Source organism: Schistocerca americana, chromosome X (assembly GCF_021461395.2).
Source record: "Schistocerca americana isolate TAMUIC-IGC-003095 chromosome X, iqSchAmer2.1, whole genome shotgun sequence".
Classification (NCBI taxonomy): domain Eukaryota; kingdom Metazoa; phylum Arthropoda; class Insecta; order Orthoptera; family Acrididae; genus Schistocerca; species Schistocerca americana.
The window spans coordinates 292,904,441-292,925,671 of NC_060130.1; the positions used below are offsets into that span (position 1 = coordinate 292,904,441).

Sequence of the window (21,231 nt, forward strand, 5' to 3'; positions counted from 1 at the left end):
GAGGGAGATAAACATTATAGATGCTAAAATCCTGATGTGCCTGCCATACCCTAACAGCCACAGCCTCCAATGGTGTCTCAAGAGGAATATAGTCACAGTATACAGAGTCCAGCACATATGTACAAACTCCACCCAATACCCTCTCATAGTCAACACGATTCTTAAAATAACCTTGGTAGCCACGAAAGGCAGACATCCAAGTTACTGGAAACCATGATTCCTGGATGGCAATACAGAATGCAGGATATGTGCTTAAAAGCTGCTGTGGCTCAGCCAGATGATGGAAAAATCCGATAAAATTCCACTGGAGGATCAGACTGTCAAACTGTCTGAATACTGTGGGGTATGAAGCGACCATGGGGGGGGGGGGGGAGGGGAGGTAGTGACTCATGGTCAAGGACGGCCAGCGGTTGAGACATCAGGGGATCCAATGACATAGGGTTTGTCGCACATTGCCTGGGGAGATCTGATGCCTCAGGGGCCACCGGGATCTCCACCATGGGCACAGAAGGAGTACATGCAGAGTCCAGTGGCGTGGGAACCAGTGGAGTTTCCTTTGTCTTAGAGGACTTCTTTTTGTCTTTCTAGCCCTTCTTCTCCTTAAAAGATGACGACTGAGAAGGTTTCCTCGAATTGGTTTCAGCGACTGGAATAACGAGAAGTCTGATGGCCAGCAGCCTGTGGTTCCTTCAGCCACTGGCTGGTGTCTGGCTGTGGACAAGCGGGAACCATGGAAGGAAGAGTCCCAAGGGACCTCTTCCAAGCGAAAGAACTGGTGGGGTATGATGTGCCTCTGGTTGGAGGGTGCGGACTAGTGTCCATGGAAGGTGGGGAGCTAATGCTCCCGAAGTGGGTGCGATGGAAGCACCAGAAGTGGCCCCAAGCGCCTGGGAGTGGGTATCAGCGGGCGGCTCTGAGGGTCCACTGTAAGAGGCGCAACAGAGGAAGGCGCTGTCGACAGACAAGGCGACGATGTTGCGGGTGTAGCGTAATATCGTGTCATTTATCTGGGATTAACACGTTCATACTTTTTCCTGGCCTCTTTGATATGTGAGCTTGTCCATGGTCTTATACTCCTGAATTTTCTTCTCAAGCTTAAAAACGGAGCAATCTTGTGAGCAGGGAGAGTGGAGCTCGCCGCAGTTTACACAGATGGGGCGAGGGGCACAACGAACGTGTGCATGCAGCAGACTTCCACAATCCCGTCAGACAGGGGTAGCAGTGAAACGGGAAGACTTATGTCTGAACTTTATACACCTGAAGCATCTCATAGGAGGAGGAACATAGGGTTTCGCATCATACCGGCATACTATCACCTCCGAAAGCCAAGATGCAGGCCCCAGTAGCAACTCTGTTTTCCCTTGGTTCCCTATAAACATGGCAGATGAAGTGCACATCCTGTCACTCTAAGTTGGCCTACAGCTCATGTCAGATTGCAGAAGACGATCACAGTGAATGATGATGTCGTGGACCATATTGAGCCTCTTGTGGGGAGCGACAGTCACAGGAATGTCACCCAACTTTTCACAAGAGAGCACTGCCTGTGACCGTGCAGAAGATGACATTTAAATAGGGAGGGAATCGCTCTTCATCTTAGACATGGCTACAACTTCCCCGTATTTGTCTTCAATATTTTCCACAAAAAAATAAAGGCTTTGTGGCCAAAAAGATGTTCCGGTTGGTCCTGGTACACACAAGGTATTGGGGGGGGGGGGGGGGGAGGGGGAGGATTTAGCTCCTTGTCGTCTCATCCTGTGTTCCTCCCACTGTGTAGCAAGTGATGGGAATGTGTTAGTTGCATCGAACTAGGTCTTTAGATTTCAAGAGACTGTTGGAGTCCCGCGCCCGGGTTCCCGGGTTCGAATCCCGGCGGGGTCAGGGATTTTCTCTGCCTCGTGATGCCTGGGTGTTGTGTGATGTCCTTAGGTTAGTTAGGTTTAAGTAGTTCTAAGTTCTAGGGGACTGATGACCATAGCTGTTAAGTCCCATAGTGCTCAGAGCCATTTTTGACTGCTGGAGCTGTGTGACCACCAGCAGGAGTAAGTTTGTCACTTGACGTGCGAACTATCTGCCATGGTGCCACCCACTCTGAACGGGCGCTCTCCCCACAGGCGCCAGCCAGATGCTAACACAGGCTTGGTCTTTTCAAATGACACATCCTGAAATTTGGCTAAGGCGATTTAGCGAAATCATGGATAGCCTATATCTGGATGGCTGCATGGTGATTCGAATCTCCGCCCTCCCGAATATGATTCTACTGCATTACCACTGCAACACCTCACTAAGTAGGAGTGGATTATATGGTGTACATTACCTTCTGTTGCTCACACAATGTGTATATGTCTTTTTGTGATTCCCAGTCTAATAGTTCATTATACCCGTCATTAGTTTGTGTTCTATCAATGTTATATATTTTCATTGATGCCACGGAATATATTAAAATACCGATATACGGTCTACGTTCTTTCCCCAGTGTAAAGTAACAATGGAATATTTGTGTATTGAGAATGTCTGTGACGATCTGTTCAGCGTACTGTTGTGGTGAACTAACCGTTATTACAAAAATGTTCAAATGTGTGTGAAATCTTATGGGACTTAACTGCTAAGGTCATCAGTCCCTAAGCTTACACAGTACTTACCCTAAATTATCCTAAGGACAAACACACACACCCATGCCCGAGGGAGGACTCGAACCTCCGCCGGGATCAGCCGCGCAGTCCATGACTGCAGCGCCTGAGACCGCTCGGCTAATCCCGCGCGGCAACTATTATTACCTTGCTAAAGAAATGAACACCGAGACTTCAGGTTACCCTACAAGTTTCATATTCGGGAGAAGCTGATCTGTGTTGCGCTATCCTAATTCAGGATGTTCATGGTCTCCTTGCCATACCTGGCGAAAAAATACGAGATCGCTTCACCACAACAACGACCGTTTGCCTTACCTCACATCTTTTCCGATGGGTAACACTGCCACTTGGACAACTGTGTTGGCCGAGTGCGGTTAAGACACGGAAGACGCGAATCCCATCTTCCGCACCAAGTGGGATGGCGCAGTGCGTAAGAAAATGGATTAGTAATAAGGAGGAACAGGGTTCCTAACTTTGTCCGAATATCCAAATTCAGGTTTTAAGAAATAATATAAAAAGAATGCTAGGGCAAGAATACAGCCGCTTATCGTTCCAATCCTAGTCCAGTCTCTGTCTTGCTCTACCCTGACGTCGACGAGATGTTAAACCGTAATTTTTCTTGGTGTCTCCCAAAGTGAAATATCCAACAAGCGTCAAATGGATGAAAGCATGGTATAATTGGTACATCCACCACTGAATATCGTGCTGACACCATATGCTTTGAATTGCGAATATTGCAATACACTGGGTTGGTGCATAGGTTCGTATCACTTTCCGTAAGTTTTATTAAACACAATAGATAAACATAACAGGGACTTTAGTGATCACTAATACTCTACATCTACATCTACATCTACATTGATACTCTACTGGCCATTAAAATTGCTACACCAAGAAGAAATGCAGATGATAAACGGGTATTCATTCTACAAATATATTATACTAGAACTGACATGTGATTACATTTTCACGCAATTTGGGTGCATATATACTGAGAAATCAGTACCCAGAACAACCACCTCTGACCGTAATAACGGCCTTGATACGCCTGGGCATTGAGTCAAACAGAGCTTGGATGGCGTGTACAGGTACAGCTGCCCATGCAGGTTCAACATGATACCACAGTTCATCAAGAGTAGTGACTGGCGTATTGTGACGAGCCGGTTGCTTGGCCACCATTGACCAGACGTTTGCAATTGGAGAGAGATCGGGAGAATGTGCTGGCCAGGGCAGCAGTCAAACATTTTGTGTATCCAGAAAGGGCTGTACAGGACCTGAAACACGCGGTCGTGCATTATCCTGCTGAAATGTAGGGTTTCGCAGGGATCGAATGATGGGTAGAGCCACGGGTCGTAACACATCTGAAATGTAACGTCCACTGTTCAAAGTGCCGTCAGTGCGAACAAGAGGTGACCGAGACGTGTAACCAATGGCACCCCATACCGTCACGCTAGGTGATACGCCAGTATGGCGATGACGAATACACGCTTCCAATGTGCGTTCACCGCGATGTCACCAAACACGAATGCGACCATCATGAAGCTGTAAACAGAACCTGGATTCATCCGAAAGAAAAAGACGTTTTGCCATTCGTGCACCCAGGTTCGTCGTTGAGTACACCATCGCAGGCGTTCCTGTCTGTGATGCAGCGTCAAGGGTAACCGCAGCCATGCTCTCCGAGCTGATAGTCCATGCTGCTGCAAACGTCGTCGAATTGTTCGTGCAGATGGAAATGGAAATGAGCGTTTGGCGTCATTGGCCGGGAGGCCCCTCGCGGGGCAGGGCCGGCCGCCATATCGCAGGTCTTATTACATTCGGCGCCACATTGGGCGACCTGCACGCCGGATGGGGATGAAATGATGATGAACACAACACAACACCCAGTCCCTGAGCGGAGAAAATCTCCGACCCAGCCGGGAATCGAACCCGGGCCCAGAGGACGGCAATCCGTCACGCTGACCACTCAGCTACTGGGGCGGACCTTCGTGCAGATGATTGCTGTCTTGCAAACGTCCCCATCTGTCGACTCAGGGATCGAGACGTGGCTGCACGATCCGTTACAGCCATGCGGATAAGATGCCTGTCATCTCGACTATTAGTGATACGAGGCCGTTGGGATCCAGCACGGCGTTCCGAATTACCCTCCTGAACCCACCGATTCCATATTCTGCTAACAGTCATTGGATCTCGACCAACGCGAGCAGCAATGTCGCGATACGATAAACCGCAATCGCGATAGGCTACAATGCGACCTTTATCAAAGTCGGAAACGTGATGGTACGCATTTCCCCTCCTTACACGAGGCGTTACAACAACTTTTCACCAGGCAACGCCTGTGAACTGCTGTTTGTGTATGAGAAATCGGTTGGAAACTTTCCTCGTGTCAGCACGTTGTAGGTGTCGCCACTGGCGCCAACCTTGTGTGAATGCTCTGAAAAGCTAATGATTTGCATATCACAGCATCTTCTTCCTGTCGGTTAAATTTCGCGTTTGTAGCACGACGTCATCTTCGTGGTGTAGCAATTTTAATGGCCAGTAGTGTATATTCTCTTTGACTCTTTACACCAGTCTGCCAACGCTGGTGTAAATTTCTGGATGCCGCGACTGTACAAATCAGGTGGTTCGAGGCGAAGAACTCGTCGAGCCATGTTCGGAGCGCATTTTCATCCAGAAAGGAAGTTCGTTGAAGGTTGTTCGATTGAGGGCGGAAGGGGTGAAAATCTGAGGGCGCAAGATCAGGGAATACGACGGGTGCGGAATGACTTCCCAACCGACCTCCTGAACAGGTTTTTTGACGGTCTAGCAAAATGCGGGCGGGCGTCCCGCAGTCTTCGAGACGTTGTTCTTGGATTCCGTATGCAGGACGTCTCAGTTGCTGACAATAAATGTCAGCAGCGATGGTTACACATAGAGGAGCAATTCGTAGCACACCACATCACCGCTGTTACACCAGAAGCATAACATAATCTTTCGTGGATGGGCGCAGGTCTCTTTACGGGGAGTTGCTGCTTTGTTTGGGCTCAGCGATTCCTTTATTTCCCTTATGTTAGCATAAAGACACTATTCCTTGTCAACAGTAACGACACAGGATACGAATGGTTGGTGTTATTCACGAGCCAATTGATGGCGAGCAAGCGGAGATGTTCATATGGCTGAGTTTGGTTTAGAGCATGCGTTATCCATACACTATATTTTTGGACCTTCCCCACTGCATGCAAATGTCGCACGATGATGGAAAGGTCACAGTTCATAACATTTGCCAGTTTTCGAATACACTGACGTGGCTCATTGTGGATTAATGCGTTTAAACGATCTTCATCAAACCCCGAAGGTCTTCCTGAATGTGGAGAGTCGCTAATGTCAAAATGATCCTCCTTAAAACGAGAACACAATTTTCTTCCTGTGCTCTGTCCAATGGCACTGTCCCCATACACGGCGCAAATGTTTCCGGCAGCCTCCGCTGCTGTCACTCCTCTAGTAAACACAAACAGAAGAATATGTCGGAAATGCTCCGATTTCTCCACTTGCCCTCCACTTTCTAGCGCCCACTGCTCCACTCACTCTCTCCAAATGATAAAATGACAATATGCAAACTCAAATAGCAACAGTGACCTACAAATAAAAAATGACAATAGATAAATAAACTCATAGCAACCGGAATACTAACACGCAAAACAAAAACACTACGAACTTACGCACCAATCTAATAACATTTAGTTCAAAGCGTACTTCTACTTGGATGAATGGTCTTCCACGCTCAAACAATTGCTTTACACGGTTGGTACCGTTTCTCTTTTGACATGTGGATTCTTCTGACACGTAGGCCACAGAAATATATGGGATTCCGTCAGTCGTCGATCCGTTTGTAATCTGTAGAGGTGAACTATGAATTCTATATTTCATTCCTTTCTAACGATTTATGCGTGGTATTACAACTTTATTTATGATTTTGATGAATAAACGAATGCGGTTCAAATGGTTCAAATGGCTCTGAGCACTATGGGACTTAACTGCTGAGGTCATCAGTTCCCTAGAACTTAGAACTACTTAAACCAACTAACCTAAGGACATCACACACACCCATGCCCGAGGCAGGATTCGAACCTGCGACCGTAGTGGTCGCGCGGTTCCAGACTGTAGCGCCTAGAACCGCTCGGCCACACCGGCCGGCTACGAATGCGGAAATGTAATTAATTAGCATGCTGTTGGTTCAGAGTGAAAGATTCTTGCATAGTATACAGATGGACCTACGAGCTGGTGGAACAACTCTGTAACAAATAAATCTCAATTCATTTGTAAAAAATGGATTTTTTGTTTCATTTACCTTTTGCCGTCCATGGTTTATGAAACATTGAAAGCAAAACTGATATAATGATATTTAAGAGATTGTTCTCAGATAGACGAAGAACTATACTGATCCACGGCATGACAAAAACTGTTTGTATTCTTTCATAAGAAACACACTGAGGAACCAAAATGTTATAACCAGTGCCCACCGCGAGAATTAATACGGCCTGCTGACGTAGTCACGTGACGCGGTAAGCAAAGTTCACATGGTGTATAATAATTAATGGCGTAAACGCAAAGAGCTGAAAGTACACAATATTACAAGAAAAAAGTCTAGTAAACAAGGGCTGTAAAATGCATACCTGAAGAGCTACGTGCACTTCATCATCTTCGATAACTGTGAAACAAATCTCGTACACTATGTGATCACAAGTATCCGGAACCCCCCCCCCCCCCCTAAAACATACGGTTATGATACTAGGTGAATTGAGCTGCCACCTATTGCCAGGTACTCCATATCAGCCACCTCACAAGGGAACCTCCCCATCGCACCCCCCTCAGATTTAGTTATAAGTTGGTACAGTGGATAGGCCTTGAAAAACTGAACACAGATCAATCGAGAAAAGAGGAAGAAGTTGTGTGGAACTGTAAAAAAAATTAGTTAAATATACAAACTGAGTAGTCCACGCGAAGATAGGCAACATGAAGGACAATGGGACTCTGGGGGCGCCGTGGTTAGCGGGAGCAGCTACGGAACGAGAGGTCCCAGGTTCAAGTCTTCCCTCGAGTGAAAAGTTTAATTTTTTATTTTCGGTATATGTGACAAACTCTTATGTTTTCATCATTTTTTTGGGAGTGATTATCACATCCACAAGAAAACCTAAATCGGGCAAGGTAGAAGAATCTTTTTACCCATTCGCTAAGTTTACAAGTTAGGTGGGTCGAGAACATTTTCCCGTCATGTGACGCACATGCCGTCACCAGTGTCGTATAGAATATATCAGACATGTTTTCCTGTGGAGGAATCGGTTGACCTATGACCTTGCGATCAAATGTTTTCGGTTCCCATTGGAGAGGCACGTCCTTCCGTCTACTAATGGCTCGGTTTTGCGGTGCGGTCGGAAAACACAGACATTAAACTTATTACAGTGAACAGAGACGTCAATGAACGAACGGACAGATCATAACTTTGCGAAAATAAAGAAAGTAAAATTTTTAGTCGAGGGAAGACATGAACCAAGGACCTCTCACTCCGCAGCTGCTCACGCTAACCACGGGACCACGGTGCTCTTGAGTTCGTAATCTCCTTGATGTTGCATATCTTGCACATGGACTACTCAGTTTGTATGTTTTACTAATTTTTTTCATTTTTTTCATAGTTCCACACAACTTTTTCCTGTTTCCTCCATTGATCTGTGTTCAATTTTTCAAGGCCTATCCACTGTGCCAACTTATAACTAAATCTGAGGGGGGTGCGATGGGGAAGTTCCCTTGTCAGTAATCATCAGACATCGTGAGAGAGCAGAATTGGGCGCTCACGAACGTGGTCAGGTGATTGGGTGTCACTTGTGTCCATACTCCCAAACATCCCTAGGTCCAGTGTTTCCGATGTGATAGTGAACTGGAAACCCGACGGGACACCACAGAAGCATACAGGCCGACCTCGTCTGTTGACTGACCGAGACCGCCGATCGTTGAAGAGGGTCGTAATGTGTAATAGGCAGACATCTATCAGACCATCACACAGGAATTCCAAACGGCATCAGGATCCACTGCAAGAACTATGACAGTTACGCGGGATGTGGGAAAACTTGGATTTCAAGGTCGAGCGGCTGCTCATAAGCCACACATCACGCCGGTAAATGCCAAACGACAATTCGCTTGGTGTAAGGAGCGTAAAAATTCGACGATTGAACAGTGGAAAAACGTTGTGAGGAGTGACGAATCACGGTACACAATGTGGCGATCCGATGGCAGGGTGTCGGTATGACGAATGCCCGGTGAACGTCATCTGCCAGTGTGTGTAGTGCCAACAGTAAAATTCGGAGGCGGTGCTGTTATGGTGCGGTCGTGCTTTTTATGCAGGGGGCTTGCACTCGTTGTTGTTTTGCGTGGCACTATAACATCACAGGCCGACACTGATGTTTTAAGCACCTTTTTGCTTCCCACTGTTGAAGAGCTATTCGGGGATGGCGACTGCATCTTTCAACACGATCGAGCACCTTTTCATAATGCACCGCCTGTAGCGGAGTGGTTACACGACAATAACTTCCCTGTAATGGGCTGAACTGCACAGAGCCCTGGCCTGAATCCAATAGAACACCTTTCGGATCTTTTGGAACGCCGACTTCGTGCCAGGCCTCACCGACCGGCTTAAATACCTCTCTTCAGTGCAGCACCCAAGAAACCTTCCAGCACCTGATTGGACGTATGCCTGCGAGAGTGGAAGCTGTCATCAAGGCAAAGGGTAGGCCAACACAATATTGAATTCCAGCATTACCGATGGAGGGCGCCACGAACTTGTAAGTCATTTTCAGCAAGGTGTCCGGATACTTTTGATCACATATTGTATAGTGGAACGTCTTAGCTTTCAATATTTTGAGAGGTGGTTGTATGGACGAGAAGAAAAAAACAGTCTAGTATAAAGCAGTGTGAAGTGCATACCTTAATAGATATGAGCACTTGCTCATCTTCGTTACTGTGAAACACATCTCTTATAGATACAAAAGCAATAATTAGCATAACAATTGATTTTTAGCCAAAACTATGTTCTTTATAACAAACGCCGTCAGCCGTCACTCATCAACAATACTTGTAGTCAAGGGACAATGCTGTCAACAGCACTGTACAGCTTATCAGGAGATAGGGTGAGAAACTGCCATCGGATGCTCTCTTTCAGCATCCCTAATGAGCTGGGCGATCGCATTAGGCTTGCGACTTCAAGTAACCCCACAATCAACAATCACACGCACTGAGGCCTGCGGACCTGGGACAAGCATGACGGAAGTGGCGGCTCAGCACGCGATTCTCACCAAACGAGAGAGATCTTTCACAGGTGTAGCAGAATGGGGTGGAGCGCCATTCTGCCTTTTCTGGTAAAGTCAACATGCCGCGACTGCTGGCGCAATTGACTCCCTCTCACACTACAGCTCATTTTACACACGATTTTCTTGAGGCGTCACTGACTTTTTGCTGTCCAGCGCCATCTGCTGGTCGGTTTCGCATTCGTTTTTGGTTTCACCAAAAAGCATGTGTCATGTTTTACCTCTATACCGACATTCTTACATGAATTAGTGCATTTTCAAATGTTAACGGACTTCTGAGCCACCCTGTAACTGCCTCGCAAAAAATCATAGAAAATATTTTGAATAATACGCCGAACACCGAACATGAAACAGGACTGGAGTTTCAGAAAATAGTGTTACAGCATTAACTGGTAGCCGAAATTAGAAAAATTAAAGAAGGGCACTTTTTGTCCTTGGTTCCTTTTAGGCAGTGCATCCACTATCAAGAAGATGAGTTATATATATATAAACCGTTAGCAGCGAAACCAGTTGAGGTAGGTACTGGTCTCCAATAAATGAACACAGAAACAAATCAACATAGCGTGGTGAAAGAATAGCTAGCGGCAATACCTTTTAGAAGGCTAAGACATAAAACTAATGGCAGACGTTCTCCGGCAGTCTGTCTGACTGCTGAACACCTGCAGAACCTGCCAGCTGCTTTGGCTCAACACGTTAAGCGCGCGGTTCTACTTTTCTGGGCTCGAAAGTTTTGCGCTGGAGTGACTCAAGTTATAGCGGAAGTGTGTCTTTCAGGCAGTTACCTATCGTCATCTGGGTTTTTAATAGCATCGGCGAGCACATTTCTGATAGTTCTGCTCACTGCAATGTCCCACAAATTATGGATAAAAATGTAAAGTTTCCTTGAGCTAAAAATACGCGTATAAAACAAATTAGTACATGTCCTAATGTGAAAAAAACATAATGCACTCGATTCGATAACGTCACAGCCGCGACAGTGTTGTCAGCGAATCGTGCATCGCGGCTCCCCCTCTCATAGTTAAAGAAATCTTGTGTTAAGAAGCCATCTAGCAATTGCTACTAGACGCAATACCTCATGACGAGTTGAAGTCAGGACTACAAAAAATGTTCAAATGTGTGTGAAATCTTATGGGACTTAACTGCTAAGGTCATCAGTCGCCAAAGCTTACACACTATTTAACCTAAATTATCCTAAGGACAAACACACACACACCCATACCCAAGGGAAGACTCGAACCTCCGCCGGGACCTGCCGCACGGTCCATGACTGCAGCGCCCTAGACTGCTCGGCTAATCCCGCGCGGCAGGACTACAAATAATACTGGTAAGTGGCGAGTGATGATATCGCGGAAGAGCTCCAAGAAAGACAGGCCTCTCATCCAAGCTTACGCTTGCAAATTCGGTGGCTGTCAATCTATCTACAAGAGCAGCTCACACGTGTTGCAACGTCAGCGTACCAAAAGCACCAACATCGCGTCACAAGAAATATAAGCGTTTAGTACGACTACATGCGAATCGAGCAGTTCTCTCCAAAGGTAAGTTACCCTTATCTGTACACAGTAATTGCCGACAATCATTTATTTCGAGGGAAATACGGACACCTAACTGCCCATCCAGACTCATTGAAACAACGGTCATGGTGGGGTCGGTTTCGTTCGCAGTAGCGAGTTTTGGCAGCATTTGCTTAGGAACATGGATGTTCAGAATTAAGCAGATACTGCCCTATACCGTTATTATTCACAACAGATCGACGTGATGAAACCACTTCCCTAGATATTGCGATTACAATGAGTACAGACGAACAATACCAAAGAGCACGATATGTGAAAAAACACTTGCCAACAAACGCTGCGTATCGATTAAATCACTTCGTGAGGAATGCTCTCCATAGGCACCTGACTGACACAGTTCCAACCGTCCAACCGGAAACAAAATAGAAAGTTGCAAATGGACGTTCACTAAATTCCAGAACCACTGCAAAATGCGAGGGTTGCTCAAAAAGTAAGGTGACTTCTCAAATTGCGCGGGCAACGTACATTCGATTATCGATTTTTTTGTTATTTTGATACACATGTCCCGTACATATATTCACAGTTTCAAGTGTACAGCACACTTCGGTTATTTTTGACAGATATAAAAGTTAGACGTGTTTAAGGGTGGTCGGCGATTTTCGATTATTGTAAAAAAATGGAGCAAAAAATTTGCATCAAATTTTGTGTGAAAAATGGAATCAATGGCTCTAATAGACTTGAAATGTAGACCGTGGCATACAGTGTGTCCGCTGTAAGTAAAAAAAAAAATGTTTACAAGTGGTACAAGCTCTTCCAAGATGGCCGAGAAGATGCCAATGACGAATCTCGCTCTGGACGCCCCAGCAAATCAACAACAGATGGATAACGTCGAAGCTGTGAAGAAAATTGTTTTGGAAAATTGTCGTATTACCGTAAGAGAAGTTGCTGAGGAAGTTGGCATATCGGTCGGCTCGTGTCACGCAATTTTGTCGGATGTTTTGAGCATGAGGTGTGTGTCAGCGAAGTTTGTTCCAAAGCTTCTCAATTTTGATCAGAAAAACCGTCGCATAAGCATCGATCAGGAGCTCTTGAATGACTTCAGTGATGATCCTGATTTGCTCAAAAGGGTCATAACGACGAGACATGGGTTTACGGTTATGAAGACGAAACCAAAGCCCAATCGTCCCAATTGAAACATACTGGAGAGCCAAGACCGAAAAGAGCACGCCAAGTTCGATCAAACGTCAAAGTTCTGCTTACTTTTTTTTTTTAATTACCGTGGTGTAGTGCATCAAGAATTTTTGCCTCAAGGTCGTACGGTCAATGAGGAGTATTACCTTGACGTTATGCGCCGTTGGCGAGATGCAATACGCAAAAAACATCCGGAATGCCGGCCGAAGTGGCCGTGCGGTTAAAGGCGCTGCAGTCTGGAACCGCAAGACCGCCACGGTCGCAGGTTCGAATCCTGCCTCGGGCATGGATGTTTGTGATGTCCTTAGGTTAGTTAGGTTTAACTAGTTCTAAGTTCTAGGGGACTAATGACCTCAGCAGTTGAGTCCCATAGTGTTCAGAGCCATTTGAACCAAACATCCGGAATTGTGGAAAAACAGTTCATGGCTTTTGCATCACAATAATGCACCTGATCATTCATCGTTGCTTATGAGAGATTTTTTGGCCAAAAACAACACGACAATCATACCTCAGCCACCATATTCACCGGATTTGGCCCCCTGCGACTTTTTCCTGTTTCCAGAACTGAAGAGACCTATGAAAGACGAAGGTTTTCAACAACTGAGGATATAGAAACTGCATCGCTGTAAGTACACTAGGCTATACCAAAAAGTACTTATGAGAAGTGCTTCGAGGATTGAAAGAAGCGTTGACACAGGCAGATAGTATCTGAGGGAAACTACTTTGAAGCGGAAAACATGAACATTGACGAATAAATAAAAATTGAGGAATAAATACATATTTTTTCCATAAAAATATAAAGTCACCCTCCTTTTTGAACAAACCTCGTACAGAGCTTTATAGCACTTTTGGCTCAGAGAACCCGAAGAACTGTTGATACGGTTAACTGGAAAGGCTTTCCTCAATTCCTTAAAATGGCTTTTTTCTGTCGCAATGTGTAAGCGTTGTGCGTTAAGTGAATCTGTTTATTGCAGATGCCTGTGTGTCCACCCTTCGTTCAAACGGTTCAAATGGCTCTGAGCACTGTGGGAATTAACATCTGAGGTCATCAGTCCCCTGGACTTAGGACTACTTAAACCTAACTAACCTAAGGACATCACACATCCATGACCGAGGCAGGATTCGAACCTGCGACCGTAGCGGTCGTGCGGTTCCTGACTGAAGCGCCTAAACCGCTCAGCCACAGAGGCCGGCCACCCTTCATCATGATGACTCTGCTGAGGACGCTTTCAGTGAGTAATCTGAATGTCTGTGGAGGGACTGCAGTCCATCTTTTCTCATGACCCGAAACCAGAAAAGATAGCCAGCCGTGTTGAACGCTCAGGTCTTGAGCGAAATCGACATTCTAACTTATCCTAAATGTGCTCTACTGAGTTCACGTCGGGACTCTTGGCAGGCGACTCCGTTTCAGGAGCGTTATTATCCACAAACCGTTACCTCACATACGCTGCTTCATAACAGGCTGCACAGTCATGCTGACACATAGTCTCCGAACTGTACTTCTACTATACGCAGTACCCAATGCTGTTAAATGCCTTCATATCCTTCAACACTCAGCGCTTTCTTAAGCGCAATAAGGGGACTACGCTCAAACCTCGACAGAACATCCCTATATCGCTACAGTACCCCTTTCGTACTTCACTAGTGACATATGGCGGCAAGTAGTGTTCTCCAGCCATTCATCAGACCCAAATCTTTCCTCAGGATTTCCACTGAATATAACGTGATTCACCAACCAAATCACTCATTTCCACTCATCCACTGTCCAGTGCTGACGCTCTATGCACCACCTCAAGCGTTGCTTAGCACTGACTTAAAAAATGTGTGGTATGAGGATCTGCTCGACCACTGTGCCCCACTTATTTTTAACAGTCACTGGACTGTTGGCAGCATTTTGGAGTTCACGAGTGAGTGGTTCTGCTGTTTTCATGTGATTTTTTACAAGCACTCTCCGAAACGCTCGAGGGTTGCTGTCCGTCAAAACATTAGGTATGCCAGATCGTGGTGTAGCTGTGGCTGTTCCTTCACGTTTCCGCTTCAAAATCACATCACCAACAGTCGACTTCGGCAGCTTCAGAAAGGTTGAAGTTCCAAATGGATGTTATCCAAGTGACAGATAAGGACCAATCCATGATCTGGTGTTACAGCTTCTTCACTGACAGCACGATACTTCCCGCCTGCTTTCATAATAGCGGGTCCGCCACTTGTGAGACGTGGTGGTCAATTCCGCATCACGTAGGGCTGTCAAGATACTTCAGATAGTGTATGCCACAATCACTTTTCTCTCAGCCACCTAAATCCTGTTGATGAAAATTTCTACCGTCTCCTGGCGTTTTTAAATTAACATCTGATTATTCTGATATGCAACAAGCTCACCTACATCTTGTAATGTTGATACTCATATGTCATCACATATTAACGTAACGTATATTTTTTATTACACGACTGGCCATTAAATTGCTACACCACCAAAATGATGTGCTACAGACGCGAAATTTAACCGACAGGAAGAAGATGCTGTGATACGCAAATCATTAGCTTTTCAGAGCATTCACACAAGGTTGGCGCCGGTGGCGACACCTACAACGTGCTGCCACGAGGAAAGTTTCCAACAGATTTCTCATACACAAACAGCAGTTGACCGGCATTGCCTGGTGAAACGTTGTTGTGATGCCTCGTGTAAGGAGGAGAAATTAGTACCATCTCGTTTCCGACTTTGATAAAGGTCGGATTGTAGCCTACCGCGATTGCGGTTTATCGTATCGCGACATTGCTGCTCGCGTTGGTCGAGATCCAATGACTGTTACCAGAATATGGTATCGGTGGGTTTAAGAGGGTAATACGGAACGCCGTATTACTAGTGGGGAGTTTTGGCAGCTAGTAGTTGAGATGACAGGCATCTTATCCGCATGGCTGTAACGGATCGTGAGCCACGTCTCGATCCCTGAGTCAACAGATCGGGACGTTTGCAAGACAACAACCATCCGCACGAACAGTTCGACGACGTTTGCAGCAGCATGGACTATCAGCTCGGAGACCATGGCTGTGGTTACCCTTGACGTTGCATCACAAACAGGACCTCCCGCGATGGTGTACTCAACGACGAACCTGGATGCACGAATGGCAAAACGCCATTTTTTCGGATGAATCCAGGTTCTGTTTACAGCATCACGATCGTCGCATCCGTGTTTGGCGACATCGAGGTGAACGCACATTGGAAGCGTGTATTCTTGATCGCCATACTGGCGTATCACCCGGCGTGATGGTATGGGGTGCCATTGGTTACACGTCTCGGTCACCTCTTGTTCGCACTGACGGCACTTTGAACAGTGGACGTTACATTTCAGATGTGTTACGACCCGTGGCTCTACCCTTCATTCGATCCCTGCTGAAACCCTACATTTCAGCAGGATAATGCACGACCGCATGTTGCAGGTCCTGTACGGGCCTTTCTGGATACAGAAAATGTTCGACTGCTGCCCTGGCCAGCACATACTCCAGATCTCTCACCAATTGAAAACGTCTGGTCTATGGTGGCCGAGCAACCGGCTCGTCACAATACGCCAGTCACTACTCTTGATGAACTGTGGTATCGTGTTGAAGCTGCATGGGCAGATGTACCCATACATGCCATCCAAGCTCTGTTTGACTCAATGCCCAGGCGCATCAGGGTCGTTACGGCCAGAGGTGGTTGTTCTGGGTACTTATTTCTCAGGATCTATGCACCCAAATTGCGTGAAAATGTAATCACATGTCAGTTTTAGTATAGTATATTTGTCCAATAAATACCCGTTTATCATCTGCATTTCTTCTTGGTGTAGCAATTTTAATGGCCAATAGTGTAGTACACGCTTTTAGAGGTTTCCAATTCGCTCAAGATTTGTTGCTGCAAAAGTGCGTATGGAGTACATGAATTGATTACATTTACAGATCAATGGCACAAGCGGTTCTGAGGTACCAGGTACTGACCCACGGGCGGCAATGCAATCGCTGACTCTGACATCCAGTCGATCGTACAGATGGCAATTACTGTCCCAGTGTTCGTTATACCACGCCTGCACGACCTGCTCACGTAGTTCTGTAAGAGTTGTTGGTTGATGAGTCGCACGAGTCACTTCGTCCCATCATATCCCACATGTGCTCGAATGGGGACTAGTCCGGAGATCGTGCTGGCCAGGGAAGTTCCTGCACGCCTTACAGAGCACGTTGAGTTTCACGGGTAGTGTGAGGCCGAGCATAATCCTATTGGAACAACACATAACCTTCCTGTTGCAAAATCGGGAAAAGAACAAGTCTAACAACATTCTGCACGTACCCAGCTCTGGTTAGTTGGTTAGCGTCCGCTCCAGAAACACCAAAGGTGAACGAGAGTTGTAGCTTATCGGACCCCAGATATTAGACCTGGGGTGGAGCCAGTATGTCTTGCAAGAATGCACTCTACGAGACGGCGCTCACCAGGTCTACGTCTTACGCGCAAACGATCAACGATCACTTAAAGCACATACCAATGACCGAGGCAGGACTCAAACCCGCGACATCTGCTTTACGATGTTTGAACGCCGCCACCCGAGACCAGAGGGCTGACAGTATTTGAAGCTCCGAATTGAGCGTAAGCGATCTCGGCTGCGGGAACTGGTTAGCATTATCATCACTGTAAAATACTGATTTCTTCCAAATCCTTACATGGTTCGTTAATTTCATCGGTATTGTTTGTACATGCGAAGTACGTGGTTTCAAAATAATGTGCAGTATTGAAGTCTGTTGTAACACACGTGTCGAATGCGCAGATGGCCGGTCATTTAGCGCACGGGCCGGTCGGAGTGGCCGTGTGATTCTAGGAGCTGCAGTCTGGAACCGAGCGACCGCTACGGTCGAAGGTTCGAATCCTGCCCCGGGCATGGATGTGTGTGATGTCCTTAGGTTAGTTAGGTTTAATTAGTTCTAAGTTCTAGGCGCCTGATGACCTCAGAAGTTAAGTCGCATAGTGCTCAGAGCCATTTGAACCTTTTAGCGCACGTTGCGCTGCACTGGGCCCCTTTCTACGTGTGGTGAAATTCCAAATCAGATGCGAGTACCACTCAATATAATAGTCTGCATCTTGAACACCTCCATTTTAGACGTCATTATACTGTAACTTAAAAAATCTGCGCATATATTTCGTGCAGTTTAGTGATTAGAGAGCAGGACAGATGATCAGAGCGTCCCATGTCTGAATCGCAGAAACAACTTGTTTACTTTCAAGTGACAGTAAAATACAGAATTCAACAGAAATTTTGGAATGCATAACTTTTGTCAGTGAAATGGAAATGCCGTGTGGCTAGGGCCTCCCGTCGGGTAGACCGTTCGCCTGGTGCAAGTCTTTCGAGTTGACGCTACTTCGGCGACTTGCGTGTCGATAGGGTTGAAATGATGATGAAAAGGACAACACAACACCCAGTCCCTGAGCAGAGAAAATTTCGGACCCAGCAGGGAATCGAACCCGGGCCGTTAAGTACGACATTCCGTCGCGCTGACCGCTCAGCTACCAGGATGGACAGTGAAATGATATCACTGGAACGGAGATGACGATAAATTTCGATAGCAGCGAAAGCAACAACAACCAGAAACTTCAAAACATTAAATATATAAAATGAATGTGGGTATGTTAATTTATGGCTATGCATATATAAAGCTAAAATAAATCTTTCCTAATCGTGTTTACATTTGCAGAACTATAATGTTATCAGTGCGCCATTGCGGGCAGCGGACGGTTAAAAGTAATTTGTGCGCGACGTACTTTTATTTTCACACATGCCAAATTTGTTTCGATTAATTTCTCGGTAAAATTACGCAGGTTGTAGTTGCTCCGCTATCTTTCTTCCGACAAAAATGTTTCTCCCTTAAACAACTACTGCATTACTGTTCACACAATTTTTAAACAGTCTGCTGTGTTTTCTATTTCACCTTTGCTTAATGTCAGGCACTGTTTTAACTGCTTAAATGTCAAAAATACTTCGGCATTTGTCGATCGGATGCGACCACATTAGTTTTCCGTTCAATTTTCATTTTTGAAAGTAAGCCTTTCTGTGTATGCTAAGATTAACCTCTGCAACGCGACGATTGTTGAAGGTACGCTAAATTCTTGACGTTAAATACTGGTTTAGGCTACTGAGACTTCAAGATGTTCCTTTCTAGCTGTAAGCTGGAGTTATGAGGCAAAACACGAGATCTAACGGTCTTCTTTCCCGTACTTTTCTGCCAAAAGCATACGTCAAGAAGGCATGATACCGCATAAAACGTACTAAAAGGCAACCTCCATGAAAGAATTATTAAAAATTAATGAAATAAAATGACCGGGTTCAAGCATGAGTAGAGAGCGAAGGAGAAACCGAAAAAGGCGTATTACCTCATGGAGGCGATGAAAGGCATAGCATCAAGCAAGAATCAGGTTTTCTGTAAATGTATGTTTCCCATTTTTAAATAACTGATTATTTTTATTACCAGGACAGATGGACAGATCAGCTACGGTGCACGTTGGCATAATCCGACACGAGGATACGAGAACGTCGAAAACGGCAAGAGGTTTGTTATTGGGGGATGTTTACACAGGATGAAATGGGGCCCCTCACACGTCTGCCATCGTCTCTCATCGGCAAGCAATTCAGATACTACTGTCCGGTAATGCGCATTCATTTGTTCCCGTACAGACCTCTGCAAGCGATCCATATCATCAGCGAAACAGGCTCTGCACAATCATTTCCGTATTTTGTCAGAATGGTCTGAGGAACATTCAACTGACAAGTGTGTACTTTTATGGTCATCTGGCCTAATCATATTTAGAACGTGAGGGGCGCCATCGAGCAAGATCCGCGTGCCTAGGGCCAAACCCCGACCCTTCAATGTGACATGTGATAGACAGTTGAGGAGTCACGGGTCAGGGTGGCTGCGCACCACTTTGTGTAGCGGATTCCACTACACGACGCAATATCGCCGATAGGAAGTGCTGTATGCTACTAAGTTGGTCTCTCTGATTCAACACCTCCTGAGTGTACTAAAATGTAACACTGTTTTGCTCATACTCGTCTGAAACTGTAATCATTTCCCTACATTCACCAGTATATGGTGGAGGGCACAACATATACCAATAATATTTTACATCCTTCTCATGCTATTCGTCGATGGTGAATGCAGGGTGAATAACTCTTGAGACGAATACGTCTAATTTTACCTTCACGGTAAAATAAGTATGTTTTTTGACTCGTCTTGGAACGTACGCGCTATGAACTTCAGGAGCATGTCTTTACGTATGGCAATACGTATTCATGCACAGTTTCTCAGAGAGAATATTGAGCATTTCTGTAACGTTTTCATGCTCACCAAAAAAATCCTTCGCGGATCGTTTAAGCTCTATATTTTCCTTTTCTTCCGTCAATTCAGTTTGGTTAAGGAGCTGAAATCGACCAACAATACTCAATAATTTTCTGGGTAAAAGATTTATTAGTGATATTCATGAACGAATTACAATACCTTAGGATTATTTCAGTGAATCTCATCTTAAAAAATAGAGGCTTTGGCCGAGGTTTGTTGAACGAAATCCTGAAAGAAACGTCGACCTTTGAACGCGAGGTAGAGGCCAACACGATCTCATCTTATCTGCCGACCACATAATTACATTTCTGTGGCATTGTCATCATATAAACTTCAGTTGCATCACATGGATATTCCTAAATATTTGGCAGCTTTTAATGATTCCAGTGATTGATAGGCACTAATATATCAAATAACATCGGGTTCTTTCGTCTAATCACCCACATTATCTGACTATGCCATTTGTGCGATTAGTGTGATTCTCTCCCGATAACGTAGATAGCTCCCAATTCGATTTAAACACATAGTCTGCTTTTTTTGTTATCTCGTACTTCCTTCACTTTACACTAGGGGTCATCAACAGAACACGTGATCAGATATACGTCGCCATTGATATACTGCTCATCTAAAGAGAGCAAAATCGCTGTAACTAAAATGAAGAGCCAGTAAAATGCTGGAAGTACTTTATATTGGTTACTTAGAGCTTTTTAGGTGTGTTTTACCGGAACTGCGTGTACTGAAACTGCAGTGAATGCACATTTTAAACAGTAAAGCTTTATACCCCTGTATTAGTAGGCGGCAGTCCGTCAAAGTCCAGATATTGAGGTAAATCCCCCAAAAAGTCTAATTATTCGTCTGCTATCCCGGAATCGAAGTTCGAACATCAAAATGATGAAAAGTATCTACTCAAATCTCGGAAAACAGGTGACGATAAATTTAGTCAATATGGAAGACACACTTACCTGTTGATGGCTGGCGACGAGGTGGATTGCTGAAGGGAAAATACGGCGAGTCGGGTCCGAACGGTTCGCTGCCCGTACCGCCGTAACTGTTCCCGTAGGACTGCAACAAATACAAAGAAAACATAAGAAAACCACTGTCGAAAAACGTGCAATCGAATCAGGGCACTATTTGTATACCAGTAAAGGGTCGTCAGGTTCATTCCTGTGGCGTGATTAATAAGGCTGCTATAAAAGTAAATGTCGTATAGCGTTGGCTGGGATA

The 21,231-nt window shown here is 45.5% G+C and overlaps 1 protein-coding gene across 1 annotated transcript in view; it reads right to left on the minus strand.

Moving 5' to 3' along the window:
* LOC124556532 (transcription factor 12) overlaps nt 1-21,231 on the minus strand; it is a 732,435-nt gene that overhangs the window by 503,292 nt on the left and 207,912 nt on the right. The window contains exon 3 of the mRNA XM_047130486.1: nt 20,970-21,069. Within this exon, the coding sequence (XP_046986442.1) occupies nt 20,970-21,069 (100 nt within the window). The remainder of the gene's footprint in view (nt 1-20,969; nt 21,070-21,231) is intronic.